The sequence below is a fragment of the Silurus aristotelis genome (genome assembly GCF_946808225.1).
Source record: "Silurus aristotelis genome assembly, chromosome: 16".
NCBI classification, from domain to species: Eukaryota; Metazoa; Chordata; class Actinopteri; order Siluriformes; family Siluridae; genus Silurus; species Silurus aristotelis.
This window is the reverse complement of record NC_139589.1, coordinates 19,863,434-19,881,390: the sequence shown is the minus strand read 5'-3', so window position 1 is coordinate 19,881,390 and position 17,957 is coordinate 19,863,434. Positions and strand designations below refer to the sequence as shown.

The following is a 17,957-nucleotide window of genomic DNA, read 5'->3' as shown; positions in this document are numbered from 1 at the left end:
ATTTTTACACATCCGCATTGAGGCGCTCAACAAACGCATGGCAGCGGCCATTATGATAAGGTCAATAAACTACGACGACCTCCTAAATAAGATCAGATAGTGAGTAGATGTAGAGAAACACTCTGTAAAATATTACTGAAGCTAAAAAAAACTTACTTTAGATTTTCTTTTGAGTAAAAGTGTACTTTCAAATGTACTTAATTATTCAAAGGACTATGATTTATTACTGCAATAATGACCTGTTATTAATTTTGTCACCAGACTCTTTGCTTAATCTACTCAGTTTATAAATTATATCTTTTTATAGAATAATATAAATGAGTCCAACACTGATTGATATCTATTAAATGGACTTTGATGCCCAAAACCTTCTTTTCAACTTAAAAAAAACAAAAAAACAACTAAAATTCATGCAGAATATCCACAGGTGTTGTGGCAAGTCAGAGTCAGGAGTTTCTTCCCTCATTTCTTTCTCTCAAAATGTTCTGCATGCTGATGAACTAATAATAAACTGTATGTTGGTGCTAAGTAGATTCCACCAAGCTACAATCAAAACAAGTTCAAAACAGAGCGCACGCTCGACCCTGATTGGTGGATTGCTGTGTGTTTGATCAGTTTTTATCCACTTAGAAATAAAAAGGAGTAACGCAAAATGTAGTTAAGTAAAAAGTAAGATATTTGACTTTGTAGTGAAATTAAAGTGTTCCCAAATGGAAATAATTTAGTAAAGTAATATGAAGTATTATAAAGATGCATGAAAAAGCTACTTAAGTACAGTAACAGATTACATTTATGTCCTTACTGTCCACCACTGTTAAATTGTTATCAGGTCATTAGTACACGTGCTCTCCCATGTCTTCTTCATTTTATATCCTTACTGTACATTCTGCCCAACATTTCACATTCATGTATATGTGTATATAAAGTGTACAAGTATATAAAAAGTGTGTGTGTGTGTATATATATATATATATATATATATATATATATATATATATATATATATATATATATATATATATATATATATATGCAATTGTGTGCTGCCAACTTTTCTGTTTATTCTTAGAACTACTGATAATAAGGGAATCTATCTATCTATCTATCTATCTATCTATCTATCTATCTATCTATCTATCTATCTATCTATCTATCTATCTATCTATCTATCTATCTATCTATCTATCTATCTATCTATCTATCTATCTAGGAATGAACAAAACAATTATCATGCATGACCTCTTAGGACTCCCGTAGGATAACAATTATTAATAACTAATAGTAATAATTATAAACACGGAGTAAATCGGATGCAGGAAGCGCAAGAGAGCGTGTCACGTGACCTTAACGCATGCGCATGCGCGCTTAGGCGCGGCAAACTCAGCTGATTTCGATATTTTTACGGTTTTAGAAACAAGCCTGTTGCTAAGCTGTGTCTGTTTTGAGACTTGGTATATTTACTTTTAAATAAACTTTGTAAAGAACACACAGGAGTGACGGTAAGCTCAAGCTATATTAATTATAATAGCATTACAGTTTGAAGAATGTAATAACGCGTTCATTATGAGGTTATTAGCATGAACACCAACGTTATTAGCCTTATAAAGACCTAGCAAAGCAGACGGACTTAGTGACCGAGGACAGACCATAATAAACTTTTATGAAAAACATTATATTTATATTGTAATTGTAATATAGCTTTTATAGTCATAGAAATTGTCACCCAGTGTGTGATTTTATTTCAAGGTATCTATATATATACACACACACTGTTGATGGGGATTGGCACAAGGGTTTAAAATTAATAATCAGGCATTGAAACTGTTATGGTTTTAAAGTGCATTAAAACACAAAGTTTCATCATTTACATTCTGAGAATGTTGAGGAAATAAATGTGTACAGTGGTTAAGGCTCTGGGTTGCTGCATAAATATACTGTCTAGCTAAAACATCAGCCCCAATCTGCTTTTTCATATAATTCATCCCATTTACAGCCATCTCTTAGAGAAAATATATACATTAAAAACACTATAAGCCCAGAGTTAAAATATGCAATTGAAAGAAAACTTGTCCTTTATGATTATTTTAACTAGAAAGGAATTTTTTTGCTGCAGTTTTTTTGTTTTACACCCAAAGTCCACAAAAATAAACTGCTAATTTGAAACATGTTTGGTTGTTACAGTATCTGGATAATGGTGATCCACTACTTGGATCATGGCATCTGTAGACGGTGTCCCATCTCCGGAGTCAACCGTCACTTCGCTGCTTGCAAGTTCAGGACGACTGAGAAGCTCTTTGCACCCTGAGCCGCTTTGCACAATCAGATACAAAGACAGGCATTATTTGTCAGCCTCTGATGCTCTGGACGCTTACATCACTGATTTTCAGTCCTCTGTGTCCACGGTGGGGCAGCTGGAGCTTCCGAAGGAACAGAACACTCCTCACCTCCTTCGCTCTGGATATAGAAACCGAGATGGTGATGCGGATTATTGAATCTTACCTGACACATAGTATCATAGCATTGTAATTGGAAGAATTGCAACATCAGCCTTTTGCTAATGTTATATCTCATGAGAAAAAGTGCTGAATTTTAATCTTAAATTATTGTAAAGTGGATGTTTAATATATTAAATAATGTATTTATTGTATGTCCAATGTCCATTTATAGTTCTGTTTTGTTCACAGTGCTAAAAGAAAGCCTCACAGACCAAGAGTTGGACGTCTTGAAGCTTCCCACTGCTTCAAAGCGCAGAGAATCAGACCACATCAGCATGACCACGGATGATCTGCTGCTAGTTCCTGTTGACGGTTCTCTTCCTGTGACCCGCACTTCAGCTTTTCTCTCCCGATTAGACAGTTCCCGGCTTGGAAACAGCGCCAACTCGAGGGCCTGGTCTCGCTCCAGACCCGCCAAAGCCCTAAATAACTCATCAAATTGTTCTTCTGCATCAAGAACTCTGTGTGTGGACGATTTACTAGTGCAAAATTTAAATTTCAAGCGTACACCTCAGCACTCTAACTCTATAATGTCCACAAAAACAAATAAGCAACGCTCTCTTTCATCTCATCACATTCCAAGATGGATGACCAGTCACAAGTCGGAGATGGAATTTTCTGGTGTGACTAGCATTCCTGATCTGAAGTACCCGGCCTGGTTGGAGGAATATGACGTTAATGTTAGGACTCAAAATGTTCCAGCCTGGGTCAGCAAGCTGGAGCGAAACACTGATGAAAGTAACGAGGAGCTGAAAGATCAAGGTCAAACTGGTGATAATGGAGAACCTTTTAGAGGTCTGAGAGCTGGTTTTATCTTTCATAATAACATTTTTTATTTATTTTATTCTAAATGCACACTTTATGATCTCTGTGCATTTTCTCAGGCGATAAGATTGGATCACTTATTCAAAGGGTGGAAGATGTGCTGAAGTCTCCTTCTTTAGGCTTCTGTGGTTCAGATAAAAATCAGCATGGAAGTCCAGGAAACACAGATGAGCTTTTAGAGGCTGAGCGCTCATGGGAAAATCCTCCAGTAACCTTGTAAGTCAACACTAATTAGACTTTTATTACCATATAATTGAAAGCGAAAGCCTGAGAACATCACATTTAATGATATCATTCTAAATTTACTGAAAGAAGCCTAATTTTTTTTTTTTATAGGAAAATAACCTTATAAACACACTTGAAAGAATTATAATTTTACAACAAAAAAGTTGTTCTCACTTTGATTATCAGCAACATCCATAACAGCCAGCATCTCATAACCAAACTAAAAACCACTTATAGTGATTCTGTTCACATGGGGAAATAATCACAAATTCAGTCAAATTTCCTGTTTCAACAAATATGATTTGTTATTTAAATATAACCACAATTTCAATTTACTTGTTATATTATAATATTTGTTTAAACTGAGATTTAAAAAAATAAGCTCATTGTGAATGTCTGCAACACGTCTCAACGAATGGCTGAATTTTACTAAATGTTATTGATTCTTTAATTGAAATCACTGCATGGGCTTGAAAAACCCCTCCAGAAATCACAGTGAACACAGTTTACTGTGTCCACCACAAATACAGGTTGAATCGCTATCATAAAATCAAGAAGCCATACGTGAATATGATCCAGAAATGCCACCATGTTTCCTGGGACAAAACTCATTTGAAATGAATTGAGATAAAGCTGAAAACTCTTCTGTGGTCAGACAAATTAAACTATATATTTGAAAGTATGGTCCTCTGGATTAAAGAGGAGAAGGACCATCCGGCTTGTTCTCAGCACTCAGTTCATAAGCCTCTATCTTTAATGGTCTAATGGGCAGCTTGCACAGCTAGAACTCAGTGCTGAGTATATGCAGGTTTTAGAGCAAGCTAAGCTTACACCCAGGTTCCACCTCTTTCATAAAAGTCCTTGCATAATTCAGCAAGACATTGCTAAACTGCATATTGTGTTTATTACAGGACGGTGCTGAACTGCCTGCAGTCCAGATTTTTGACCACTTAAAAAACATTTGGCACATCATGAAGTGTTGAGCAGCTAAAATGCTGTATCAGCCATAAATGAAACAACATTCCTTTACCAAAATTTCAGACACTGATCTCCTCAGTACAAAATCTATAAAAACTGTTGTTAAAAAAGGGGGAATAGTACACAGTTGAGGGAAAAAGCCCTGTTCCAACTTTTTTGAGAAGTGTTGCTCATGTACATGATTCTGCCTTGAATCATGCCCAAACACTCTTAACGAGCAATTTATATTATTTTATATTTATTTACAATTTTGCATTTGTTAAAGTGGCTTGTTGTTACCTGTAGAAAGGTCACATATTAAACTATGGTGTACTGTATTTTGTTTTTGTTCTTGATGTTGTTGCAGTAAGTGTCCAGTACCAGTAGGCTCCACTGATGAACAAGTAACCACTGAATACCAGATGGACACAAAAGAGAAGGTATAAAAAAAATCAGTTGGTTTTAGCATTTTATGTTGAAAAAAATCTTAACAAGGGCATGTTAAAATAGTTTGTATATTAAAGATTGGGATTATGAGATTAGAAATGTTATCGATTGCTTAATAATCATAATCCATACTCAAATGCCTCTCTCAGTCTTCAGGCTCATTGTCTTCAGGCTACGGCAGCAGGAAACACCCTGGTCCAGTTGAAGCTCTTAAACAAATGCTGTTTAGTCTCCAGGCTGTGGAGCAGAGAGTAACACAGCAAAAAGACGAAATACACTGCATTTCCAGCACATCTGTCTCAAAACCACTGATGCAGTCAGAGAACCAGAACAATGATGAGGTACAGAAAAGTACAACAATATAATAGTACATTTAAAATACATTTTACTCAATTATACCAAAAATAATTAGTGAACACTAACATTTTATTTTTTGGATTGTCAAAGAACCATGCACATTTTACACACATTTTTGCATTTCTCACATAGATGTCAACATGAAGCTAATCTCTAAGCCATGTCCATACTCTTAGCTACATGTCATGAACCAAGACGGAAAAAAAGCACAAGATCTATATCTAATGTTATAAGCTGTTATATACAGTGAGGAAAAGAAGGTATTTGAACACCCTGATATTTTGCAAGTTCTCCCACCTAGAAATAATGGAGGGGTCTGAAATTGTCATCGTAGGTGCATGTCCACTGTGAGAGACATAATCTAAAAAAAAAAAAAAATCCAGAAATCACAATATATGATTTTTAAACTATTTATTTGTATGATACAGCTGCAAATAAGTATTTGAACACCTGTCTATCAGCTAGAATTCTGACTCTTAAAGACCTGTTAGTCTGCCTTTAAAATGTCCACCTCCACTACATTTATTATCCTAAATTAGATGCACCTGTTTGAGGTCGTTAGCTGCATAAAGACACCTGTCCACCCCATACAATCAGTAAGAATCCAATTACTAACATGGCCAAGACCAAAGAGCTGTCCAAAGACACTAGAGACAAAATTGTACACCTCCACAAGGCTGGAAAGGGCTACGGGGAAATTGCCAAGCAGCTTGGTGAAAAAAGGTCCACTGTTGGAGCAATCATTAGAAAATGGAAGAAGCTAAACATGACTGTCAATCTCCCTCAGACTGGGGCTCCATGCAAGATCTCACCTCGTGGGGTCTCAATGATCCTAAGGAAGGTGAGAAATCAGCCCAGAACTACACAGGAGGAGCTGGTCAATGACCTGAAAAGAGCAGGGACCACCATTTCCAAGGTTACTGTTGGTAATACACTAAGACGTCATGGTTTGAAATCATGCATGGCATGGAAGGTTCCCCTGCTTAAACCAGCACATATCCAGGCACGTCTTAAGTTTGCCAATGACCATTTTGATGATCCAGAGGAGTCATGGGAGAAAGTCATGTGGTCAGATGAGGCCAAAATAGAACTTTTGGGTCATAATTCCACTAAACGTGTTTGGAGGAAGAAGAATGAAGAGTACCATCCCAAGTACACCATCCCTACTGTGAAGCATGGGGGTGGTAGCATCATGCTTTGGGGGTGTTTTTCTGCACATGGGACAGGGCGACTGCACTGTATTAAGGAGAGGATGACTGGGGCCATGTATTGAGAGATTTTGGGGAACAACCCATATCAAGGTTCTGGTGTGGCCTAGCCAGTCTCCAGACCTAAACCCAATAGAGAATCTTTGGAAGGAGCTCAAACTCTGTGTTTCTCAGCGACAGGCCAGAAACCTGACTGATCTAGAGAAGATCTGTGTGGAGGAGTGGGCCAAAATCCCTCCTGCAGTGTGTGCAAACCTGATGAAAAACTACAGGAAACATTTGACCTCTGTAATTGCAAACAAAGGCTACTGTACCAAATATTAACCTTGACTTTTTCAGGTGTTCAAATACTTATTTGCAGCTGCATCATACAAATAAATAGTTAAAAAAAATCATATATTGTGATTTCTGGATTTTTTTTTTTTTAGATTCTGTCTCTCACAGTGGACATGCACCTACGTTGACAATTTCAGACCCCTCCATGATTTCTAAGTGGGAGAACTGGCAAAATAGCAGGGTGTTCAAATACTTATTTTTCTCACTGTATCTTGCTATATCTGGAGGGGTTTTGGGTTTTATTGTGTTTACCATTGTATATTAATCAGTGGTGGGCCGTGCATTTGGTACCTGGGCCTTCAGTGGTGACATACCAGACTTAATCCACCTCTTAATACCACCACTATCACGTCGCAATTATAGAAATCATCAATGCTGTACAAAAACGCAATATAACAACGCATGGCATTACAGAGAGAGCAGTTAGGAATCAATATTTGTCTAATAACATGAAAAATCATAAAAATGTAAATAATATACAACCTACTCAACAGAGATGCAGACTCTTAATTTGCACCGCTCCTCAGAGGCTGTAAGCCAGTGGTACCGCTTGTATTCACTGGTCTGAAAGTGGAGAACAAACCCTTTCCCAGTCTGAGACAAGTTAGCTAGCTTCGGGGTTAGTCGACCTCTCCTCACAATGTCTAGCTTTTCTTAGAAATTTATTTTTAAGTATGTCCGCAAACAAATCAATTTCTATTCCTCAGTAGGTATAAAAAAGTCTAACTTAGATGTATTAATGTGTGCAGAGCTACACAAGTTTTTTGCCAGTCGAACTTGGCTGTAACAGTTTCGCTCTGACCAACAATGCTGACGCTATTCTGGGCCAGCTAGCTGCCCTGTGAGGCGAATCTGATTGGTTAAAGAAACAGAGCTATTTATTAAGGATACAATGTAAAAAAAAAGGCCAGCGGGACAGACTTTGAAGGCGCTGGGCAGATTAGATTGCCATGGCAGCACATAGAGGCTGAAATATGATTGGACGTAAAAAAAATACACGTACTGGAAGCAGTGCAGCCAAAAGGAACGCTACGAAATGAAGAGAATAGACTGTTGGGAATAAATTAATAAAATTTCATGTAACAAATATTAGAATTTAGGTTGTAAATGTAGGTCAGTGCTTCTGATAGTGTATAAGCCAGCAGAGAAGGCTTTGCTGGCCCTGACCGCCTGCCACTGCTATTAATACACAAGACATTTAAATTATTACACAACAAATCACAAGAAAAATTTTATCATAGCGTTGAATGGTTTTGGTGTCTGCACTTGGGGATACATTTACAGTTCTTCAGATCTTTCAAACTTAGAGTAATGATAGACTGTCTTTTCTTTTTACTTAACTGTAACTGAGTGTTTCTTGCCATAATATGGATTTGGACTAGCACTTTTAGACCTATCGCCTAAGTACTCACCCATTCCTCTGCACAAGACAACTGATTGTCTATGGCACTTTGAGAAATCAAGAAATGTCTTGAGAAGGTACACCTTTGAATTTAACACCATTCCAGGTGACTACCACGAGAATCAGATGAGAGAATTCCATGAGTGTGCCAAGCTGTCTTTAAAGCTAAATGTACTGTAGCTTCTTTTGACAATCTAAAATATAAAACATATTTTGGGTTATTTAACACATTTTTGTTTACTACATATTTCAATACATGTTTGTTCGTAGTTTGGTTGTCCTCAGTATTATGTACAATGTTAATAATAAAAATAACGAAAAAGCACTGAAGAAAAATGTGTGTCCAAACTTTTAACTGTCATTAACGCAATAAACAAAGAACCTTTATTTTAGTTCATCCTTTACAGCCATTTTTATTTAATACAACCATTAGGGTTCTTCTTTTTGGACCCATGAAACCTTTTATTATATCGCAATCTCATATTCAAATATTGACCACAATAATCGCAACATCACATGTTACACGGTTTCATTATTTCCTGATGTAAAATACGGTTTGGATTACAATGATTGAAAATAAATTTCTTATGTATGGCATCTATGAATATCAACAGTACACATTACTGTATGTGGGATATTGATTGCAAAAGATCGCAAGACAGGATTCACACTTTATCTGTACTGTATTAGTGTTCGTTCGTGAATTGACGGCTCACAAGATTTATTTTTTATCTGTTTTAAAGAACTGTTTGATCCGATGCTAAACCTAGAAATTTAAGCTTGACAGATTATGACAACTGGTTTGACCATTTTGCATGTGGAGGTTGAACAAGTACTTTTAAGAATTAAATGTTTGACCTGAGAAATGCTCCAAAGCAACTGGAAAATACTGTAAATCTGTATCACAATTATGTCGAAAATTATTAAAGCGTAAGAAATATTTCATGAAAATAAAAAACACATTTTAGAGCATATGAGCATTTCAAATATAACACTCTGACATCATTTTTGTTTTTTTCCAGGTTCCTCAACCAGTAAATGAAGAATATGATTTAGCTTCTGGTGGACAATCATTAAAAAGGTCAGTTAAACATTACAAATGGTTCCGTTTACATTATACCATGGCGCTGTAAAATTCTTGATTCTAAAATTGACTGGGTATTCAGCTTGAATATTAGATCAGACTGTAAGCTTTCAAATTTTTTTTTTCAGTTGTGTTGGAGCGTTTCTAAGATCAGAAATGAAATTCTGAAAAAAAAAACGTGTTCAAACTTCACATTATGAAGTCACTCGTGCAAAAATAAAATCTATTTCTCGTTGCTTTGAACAAATTGCGAATGCTTTGGTACATTTATTGAATTTATTGTGTTGCATCATTATCAACTGTTTATGGCATGTTGATCAAAATATATTATACTGGTTCTTACCTGAATAGTCTTAACCCCCAAAACATCCAGGCATCAGTTCATTGCATGCAAAATAGTCATACTCTCTCGAGCTTATCTTTTTCATATTTCTAATCAACTTTTTTTTTGTAATTGTGTCTTGAATGGATGAATTGTTCAGATGATTCTTAAATGTTACTAATGAAGGGGAGTGTTTGGCATCAGACATCAACCAGTTCTCTAAAATAGGTCAAAGGTGAATCTCGAGACAGATCAAAAACCACAGAATTACAATTTAAAAAAATGAATGAACAACCAAGAAAACACTAGTAAAGTACAGTAAAAGTGTGAATCCTGTCCAGTCTCTTGCCATCAGTATCCCACATACAGTAATGTGTGCTTTTGAAATTCGTCGATGCCATACAGAAAAAATTCAATTTTCAATCATTGTAATCCAAACCGTAGTTTACATTCGGATATACTGAAACCGTGGGCCCTCATACTGACAACACAACAAAAGATTTTGCCGATCTTGTTTGTGAACAATGACAAAAGCAATGAGATTTGACACAAATACTTACTTTTAAGAGGTGAACTAAGGATTTTGAGAAAAGTACAGGCTTTTGCACGAAAATTAATGTGTTGTGCAGTAAAAACCCATGTTTCGTTGATTTTCAATATACATTTTTTTTTCAACACCAAAACAATCTGTAATAAACGCAGTTTTGATAGACATACATTGATTGTTTAATTACAGAATGATTATATCGAAAAGATGGCGTCCGGCCTTTAGGCACATCCTGAGCATGAATGGAAACTTTCGAGGTTTTTGAATGTAGACTTTCAACTTGAGGTAACCACAAAGATAGAAATTGCAGACGAACAAATCTGGGGAGCGTAGGGGCCAAGGGACATCGGCCAAACGTGATAAACGTGTTGGGAAAACATTTCGCCAACAACTGCCTTGTTGGAACCACATTTCTTTCATGTTGACCCGAAGTTGTGGACGCAAAAAATCGAAGTAACTGTTACTGTATCCCCTTCTTCTTCTAAAAGGAAGGTCTATCGATCCCCGCTTTCGAAACGCTGCACTATAGAGAGTTCTCTGCTGTAATTCACGTGGGTTCTCTACTGCCCAGTATCGACAGTTTTGCTTATTGACATAATCATCCGAATGGAAATGCGCCTCATTACTCATCATCAACTACAATTACATCATCAGAAGCAATAATTTTAAGCGTTCTTTCACAAAACAGTCTGTTTTGGACAAAATCACCTTCAAGCAGCTTTTATCATGATTTTGTACAGATAAAGTTTCAACTCGCCGTGTAGGGTGCGCTGTAGTGAGCGACGAGACAGACCCGAAGTTGGAGTGTGACGCTTAGTGGAGAACAGACCTTCTCACTCTCAAAATGTTTTGGAGTCCGAGCCGTATGGGGAGTTTATTTCCTCTTCATAACTGATCCATGATGATTCAAACACTTCAGAGTATTGTGTTACGATTAGGGATCGACCCGTCAAACGCAACATTGAACTGTCAAAGGAAAAGACTTTCTACAGTAACAACGGATTCATAAAAAAAAAAAAAAATGCTCAACAGCGAAAGCGCGATGCTCCACGTTCCGCTGCTCCATGGCTACTAAAACTGAACCCTCTGAACTTCTCACAGGCGGTGTGGTGTCCCGACTCCCCCTTCCCAACTACTTCCCATTTCAAAGACGGAAAAAAAATTTTGCACCACCTAGTACAAGCTGTTTTAAGAAATGCACTTATTGGTTTGCAAATATTAAGAATGATTTGAGAAATGCTCCAAAGCAACTGAGAAAAACTGTAAATAGGATCTCCAGAATGTTTTATTTTGATTTTACCAGAGGTAAAACTGTAACATCACCTTTTTTTCTGAAAAAGGAAAGAGTTTCTCTTTCTGTTTCTCTGTGTTTCTGTATTGTAATATAGCTAATAACAGGAAGTTGTTTTGTGATCGTTCCCCAACATCACACATTCAAATATTGCACTTATTTATTTTTATTGTTCTTTTGTTGACATCGTTATCGTTGGTAAATATCAGTTGTGTTAGAGAAAAGCTTCAGCCAACATTATCATTGATTGACAGCACATGGTTGAAGTTCTCACACATTGACTTTTTTTTTATCAGCGAAATCTTTTCACTTTTGTTTTTAGAGCTCTGCACCACCTCGGAAGACTGAAAAACCTTGTGGATGAAATGAACGAGAAAAGGTCCATAGACTGGAAGGAGGATGATGTGTAGCACTAATGTCTTTGATTTTCTCTGGGAATATCAAAATAAATGTCTCTGATAATATAGCGATGTGATAGTATAGTGTCTGATATCATTATGATTCATTTGTTCATTTATATTACTTCAACTCAGTGCCTTATGATGACTTGAGAGGTTCTGTCATTTACTGAAATTCAAGGCAACATCATCGCATTTGTTAGGTTTTTTTTTTTTTATAACGTGCTACAAGATAAAATAATGTGGAGGCTTCAGTTATGTTTTTATTACCTTTTCATTTTAATAGCCAAATTTATTTAGCAAATAACACAGGGAATTTATGTAATTACTCTCAGGAAGCGAAATGCCTCTATAAATATCTGTTATATAATATAGTTAGAACTGTATTCAGAGTAAGTGACAAGACTTCCTGTAAAGACACCCTGAATTTCAGGATCTTCCACTCCCAGATTTACCTGTACATAACCAAGCCTTTACCAGCACTCCGGTCCAATTACTGCAATGTCGTTCACTTCATTTACAGTATTCTTTTAGTTCACTGCTGCAGCTTGATCACCTTCTGATCTGTTTACATCTTTAAAGTTTATTCTAATCTTATTATTGCTTTCTGCTTGTTATACAAGCCTTTGCCTGTTTCCAATTCCCGTTTTGTACCACTTGTCTTGTTTTTTGTTTGGTTTTTTATATTAAACCACAGTTACACTTTTGACAATTGTCAAATGCTGGCAAATGTAGCTTATTATTAAACAATAATAATTAGTAATCTGAAGAATAAAGAATTTTCAATTAATTTAAAAGATTTTCTTTTACTGGATTCTTTTTTGTCCTTCAATTTGTACTTTGCCTTCCCATTATGCAACACTCAAGATAACACAGGACTAACACACACTGGGCTATATATGTTTATAACATACAAATTGTGTAAAAAAGTGCGACAAATGGAGAAATGTGGTGCAAGTAGAAACACTGCCCACTCATTATAAAGGAGCTTTCTCACAGGCAGTGTAACTGCAACATGTACAAACAGCCTGAAGATATTTGTGTTATAAACTTCTGGTTCAAATGGGTCTTAATTCTGGTAGATTTAACCGGTTGATAATGAATAATAGGAGGAGTATAATTTATCAGTGTGTAAAAGCTCTTACTGGACACGAGTTTGTTGATTTTTGTCTGTTTACCAATGACTCAATAATTAACTCTGAAAACATCTGCACAGTTTTATTATTAAATAAAAATACCATTTTCCTGTAATGTGAGACGTTATATCAGGTGACACAAGCTATTGGTTTTTATTACTAATTGTTTTAAGACAGGAATTTATTTCGAGTTGCTAGGGTGTGGCTGTTTGCTGGAAACTAAAATCAAATTAAAATCCTAACAGCTAATAATGCAAACAGTTTTAAATAATGGGGACATTTAATATGAGGTATAACTTTTATGGAGAGCTTTAAAAAAAGGTTTAGGATCAACGTTTTGGTTTGTGAACTATGTCCTTGTTCAAGGTTTAAAAAAAACAGCTCATTAAAAAAAAAAAATCAATAGGTAAAAGAGTATGTTGGCCAAAGTTTGAATAAGAGCTTATCTAGCCTGCAAGCAGAGAACTGGGAGAGGGAGAAAGTACTATCACCCAAGGCAGTGCCAATGCATCAGCTAGTTTGCATTACGCTAATCGTTTTCTTGGCATTGTGTGGATGCCATGTAAAGGGAAAAAGAGCTCAGCGAACAGCTGAGAGACCCTTTCAGTCACTGTTATTTGTGGATAATGGACAACGATGGGGAAAATGGGGTCTAAAAGAAATGTGTCCAAATGGTTACTATGCTGCAGGATTTAGTCTTAAGGTAAGTGTTTAGTTTTTTTTTTGTTTAAAAAACACAGGCTTCTTTATCAAAGAGCTTTATCTCTATAAAAGTACAAAAGTTTTCTCACGTTACTACATAAATTGATTCATTATTTTTATTTATTACAATTTTGAGGCATTTCTTTTTAAAAAACTGAGTCAAGCTGCTCTAAATTATTACATATTAATTATATAATAGTTTTTTATTTACTCTTCCATTCATCTATTTATCTCCGTCCACTTTTACTGGTGAGGATTGCAATGCCAGCTGAGAAATATGTTACAAACATACAAGTAAATGTGTGCTTTCAGGTTGCAGGGTACTGGGAATCTTTGCTAGTTGGTGATAACACTGCATTAAATGGAATTCGTCTTCATTGTGTTAATTCACTTCGTGGATCAGGACCATACTCTGACTATGCTTCAGTACAATCAGACACTGGAAGGTATGTGTTTTAAATCCCATTTCATTCAATATTATCAGACGTCTGGCTTTTTCCACAGCCTTTATTATGAAGTTTCTATTAATGAAATTCTATTAATGAAATGTGCTTTTTGCTAGTAAACAATTCAGCTACATGAGTGGAAAAACTGCATTCTCTGACAAGGAGGCCATCTTGGATGCTTTGAATATCACAAAGCATCCAAGATGGCCTCCTTGTCAGAGAATGCAGTTTTTCCACTCATTTAGCTAAATTGTTTACTAGCAAAAAGCACAGACTCTAATAGATAAGTTTAAAGAATAGATTAGGATGATAAAATGTTTTTGTTTAAGGCATAAAGGCTGTAATTAGTGTGTGAGCCCCAGCAAGGTGCTGTCCATGGTGCTAATGCACTGCAATTTTTACCGTTGGAAACAAAAGGTTTGTTTGCCACCCAAAGGCCACAAGCAGAACAAGTTGCTGAGTTCTGTAGGAACGTTATATGCGATACAAGTGGGACAAACTTATAGTACACAGTTATATCAATGTTTAGTGCATTCTGCTGCAACAAGGTCATGTGAAATTTCCCTAGTTCGTGTACCACTGTACATCCCTAGTAGATGCATGGTTCTTGTGGACAGACCCACCAGACAACTTATTTTGAGAGGTGGAAAGAGCTGTCAGACATCATTCCATCCTGATGACTGATCACCACATTGTCAAAACAGACAAACATGTAATTTGGAAACAAATGGAGGGCATAGGAGTGGTGCTGTAGATTTCCTCAAGGGCCAGAAGCTGAGCTCCAATGGCTCCAATGGCTTTTTCCATGGCAGCGCAGCTGGTGTATCATGTTAAAATGCAGCTAAGTATACTTTCCATACTGCAATGATTGAAGGTGACCTTGTTGAAGTTCTTTTGAGGTTTCTTTAAAAAAAGAAGCTTCTATGCCTTCTTTACTAGTGCCATGTTGCTGACTGGCCATTACAGGTTTTTTGATGAGCTGACCCAGATACCTGAATTGTCTGAAACGTGTCGTTTGACATACAGGGTCTTTCAATATATATGTACATACACACTTTTTTTTATATGGCTTCTAAATCTTTTCATACTTAGTTTCTTTTGCTTTATTTGTTATTTTTTAATTTTTTAAACAATGTTTTTGGCAAAAGAGTTAAAATTATTTACATGGCTGGATCAGGAATCTCGTGGACCAACCTAGAAAAGTGCATCAGTGAACCTCCACTGATGAAGGCACAGTCCCTATGTATGAAGACTTTTGGGACAACCTGTAGATTAGAGCAGGTTTATAAAGAACTTCATGGTTTTGTTCGTGTTGAGAGATAGGCTGGTCCATGTCCTGCAGCTCAAAGACCATTTGTTTAGTTGTGTTTCTGAAGGCAAGAATGGGTGGTGTCTAAAACAGAGTTGGCACCCTCTGCTGGCTTGGTTTGCATTTTGGTCTGAAGAAGTCATGAGTCATTGATGCCTTGAAGGCATTCGCTTTATAATGGCTGTTTTTTACATGTGCCAAAAACATAGTTACAAATCACCACTTTAATAATTTAACTGTTTTTTTTTTTTTTTTAAACAAACAGTAACAGTATGGGTTTTGTATGCTGTGTTTTTCTAGCTGGGGTGAATGGACAGATATTCAGTGGTGTAAATCTGGTATGTTGAAGAGTTTTCAGCTACGTGTGGAACCTTACCAAGGAACCATGTGGGACGATACAGCAGCAAATAATGTCAAGTAATCTCATTATCTACATATGACACAAAAATTGTAGTGCACACAGAGGCAGGTTTAATTACAAATTGCATGTCGTTGGCTGCTAAATTTAGTAGATACAGTTGAATTAAATTCTGCATTATTCAATTGCATTTCTCACTTTTCTCAATGATAGTCCGTGTAATCACATAGAATATATTCATATAAATATTATGCACATTTACACATAATTATCTGAAAACTGCTGAATTTTTATCAGGTTTAAATGCAGTGGAGACGAGGAAATAAAAGGCGCAGGGATGTCTTGGGGTGACTGGGGCTCATGGAGTGAAACCTGCACAGGATCAGGCATCTGTGGACTTCAGACAATCGTCGAGGAACCAAAAGGTGTGGGAGACGACACGGCTCTGAACGATGTGCGATTCTACTGCTGTGATTAACGTGTGCACACGTGCAGTCAGATTCTTTAAATCTCTGGAGCTCATCAAGGATGTACATTGTTGTTAGAAAAAAGATTTTTCTCTATGCTGGTATTTTAATGATAATGGTCTTATCACATTGATCCAAAATGTCCCCAAGATGTTTTGTCTGGGTTGAGACTTGTGAGTGCAGAGGCAGTTAAAGTTTTGTCACTTATCCGTATAATCAGATAATGCAGATGCTACTAAACATTCTGTTCTTTTGTTGCTTTGAATGCTTGACTGCTATTGCCTCTAAACCAGTCTGACAAAAAATAAACTCTTAAAAGGTGGATCCGCAGTCGATATTTCTTCATATTCTATTCTTTTGTTAATTATTGCCACTAAAAGTGAACAAATACTAAATAAATGTTTAGACCTTTTTACCACGGTAAAATAGATGAATAAAAAAGAAAATTGTTTTATTTTTGTTTTTATAAAAAATATCCATTTATTTATTTTTTTTTTTTATTTGATAAAAATTAGCTATTGTTTGTATTTGTTTATTCTTATTTATTTATTTTAGGAATATCCGCTTGACAGAGTAAATGTTGTTTTGTATTCTTCACACAAAGATAAATAACAAATAATATTATAAGCAAAAACTAAATTATATATATATATATATACAATTTTGTTTTTGTATATATATAAAATAGATAAATAAAGGGATAAATTAACTGGCATCTTATATAACTTTAATTTCACCTGGGTGTTTTCCAATCATTGTGTAAATGAACACCAGCTAATTAAACAAACAAGTATTTCTGGAAAAACGCACTTCACGTTTCTTTGCAACGATTAGTTGTCTATTACTGACGTATGTCCAACGCACATGTTCAATTGTGTGACTCCAACTTAATGAAAACAGGTTGAGGAAGAATCACATATGTCTGGAAAAGTGAGATTTCCAAATACTTTTGTCCATATAGTGCAAGTTCACATGGTACTTTAGTCTTGTATCAGTCATTATTATATACTTATAATTCATATTCAGAATTGAAAAATGTTCGCTTGTGCTTTTTTAGACATTAGTAGTGCTAGCTTAGTGATTAAGGTGTGAAACTTCTAAACAGAAACTTGAAAGCTTAGATCTGAGCACTGAAATTACTGGGCCCTTGATTAATGCCACTTACTAGCTGAATAAGGGTATCTAACAAATGTAAATTATAAAGACAACATGAGAGTTGATTACTTACCTTAGTCTGTTGTTCATATCAGAGATCCCCAACCACCAGGCTGCAAACCAGTACTGGGCTGTGGAAGAGCTCTTTTGATCTGGCACTGTATTGTTACACTGTATTATTATACTGTATTACTGCACTGTATTATTACACTGTATTACTGCACTGTGTTATTACACTGTACTATTACACTGTATTATTGAACTGTATTACTGCACTGTATTACTGCACTGTATTATTACACTATATTATTACACTGTATTATTGCACTGTATTATTACACTGTATTATTGCACTGTATTATTGCACTGTATTGTTACACCGTATTATTACACTGTATTATTGCACTGTATTGTCACACTGTATTGTTGCACTGTATTGTCACACTGTATTATTGCACTGTATTGTTACACTGTATTGTTACACTGTATT

The 17,957-nt window shown here is 35.9% G+C and overlaps 2 protein-coding genes across 2 annotated transcripts; both read left to right on the top strand.

Annotated features, from left to right (window-relative positions):
- The first annotated feature begins 1,357 nt into the window (after nt 1–1,357).
- On the top strand, nt 1,358–13,157 carry cUnh18orf54 (chromosome Un C18orf54 homolog). Its single transcript, XM_083564165.1, has 8 exons — nt 1,358–1,499; nt 2,182–2,475; nt 2,685–3,290; nt 3,380–3,536; nt 4,870–4,942; nt 5,099–5,290; nt 9,275–9,333; nt 11,819–13,157. Exons 2-8 carry the CDS (start codon nt 2,214–2,216, stop codon nt 11,904–11,906), a joined length of 1,437 nt encoding a protein of 478 aa, XP_083420291.1. The 5' UTR covers nt 1,358–1,499; nt 2,182–2,213; the 3' UTR covers nt 11,907–13,157.
- Nucleotides 13,158–13,466: 309 nt separating this feature from the next.
- Nucleotides 13,467–16,634, top strand: LOC310738792 (vitelline membrane outer layer protein 1-like). The gene is made up of 4 exons (XM_083564207.1): nt 13,467–13,733; nt 14,045–14,178; nt 15,788–15,904; nt 16,143–16,634. The coding sequence occupies exons 1-4, from the start codon at nt 13,536–13,538 to the stop codon at nt 16,321–16,323; spliced, it is 630 nt and encodes a 209-aa protein (XP_083420333.1). The 5' UTR covers nt 13,467–13,535; the 3' UTR covers nt 16,324–16,634.
- Nucleotides 16,635–17,957: the final 1,323 nt, after the last annotated feature.

Coding starts and splice junctions, on each gene's coding strand:
- cUnh18orf54 (XM_083564165.1), top strand. CDS start 2,214: ATGGCATCTGTAGACGGTGTCCCATCTCCGGAGTCAACCGTCACTTCG. Junction 3,291..3,379: donor TAATGGAGAACCTTTTAGAG/GTCTGAGAGCTG, acceptor GCATTTTCTCAG/GCGATAAGATTGGATCACTT. Junction 9,334..11,818: donor GGTGGACAATCATTAAAAAG/GTCAGTTAAACA, acceptor TTTTGTTTTTAG/AGCTCTGCACCACCTCGGAA.
- LOC310738792 (XM_083564207.1), top strand. CDS start 13,536: ATGCATCAGCTAGTTTGCATTACGCTAATCGTTTTCTTGGCATTGTGT. Junction 13,734..14,044: donor CTGCAGGATTTAGTCTTAAG/GTAAGTGTTTAG, acceptor GTGTGCTTTCAG/GTTGCAGGGTACTGGGAATC. Junction 14,179..15,787: donor GTACAATCAGACACTGGAAG/GTATGTGTTTTA, acceptor GTGTTTTTCTAG/CTGGGGTGAATGGACAGATA.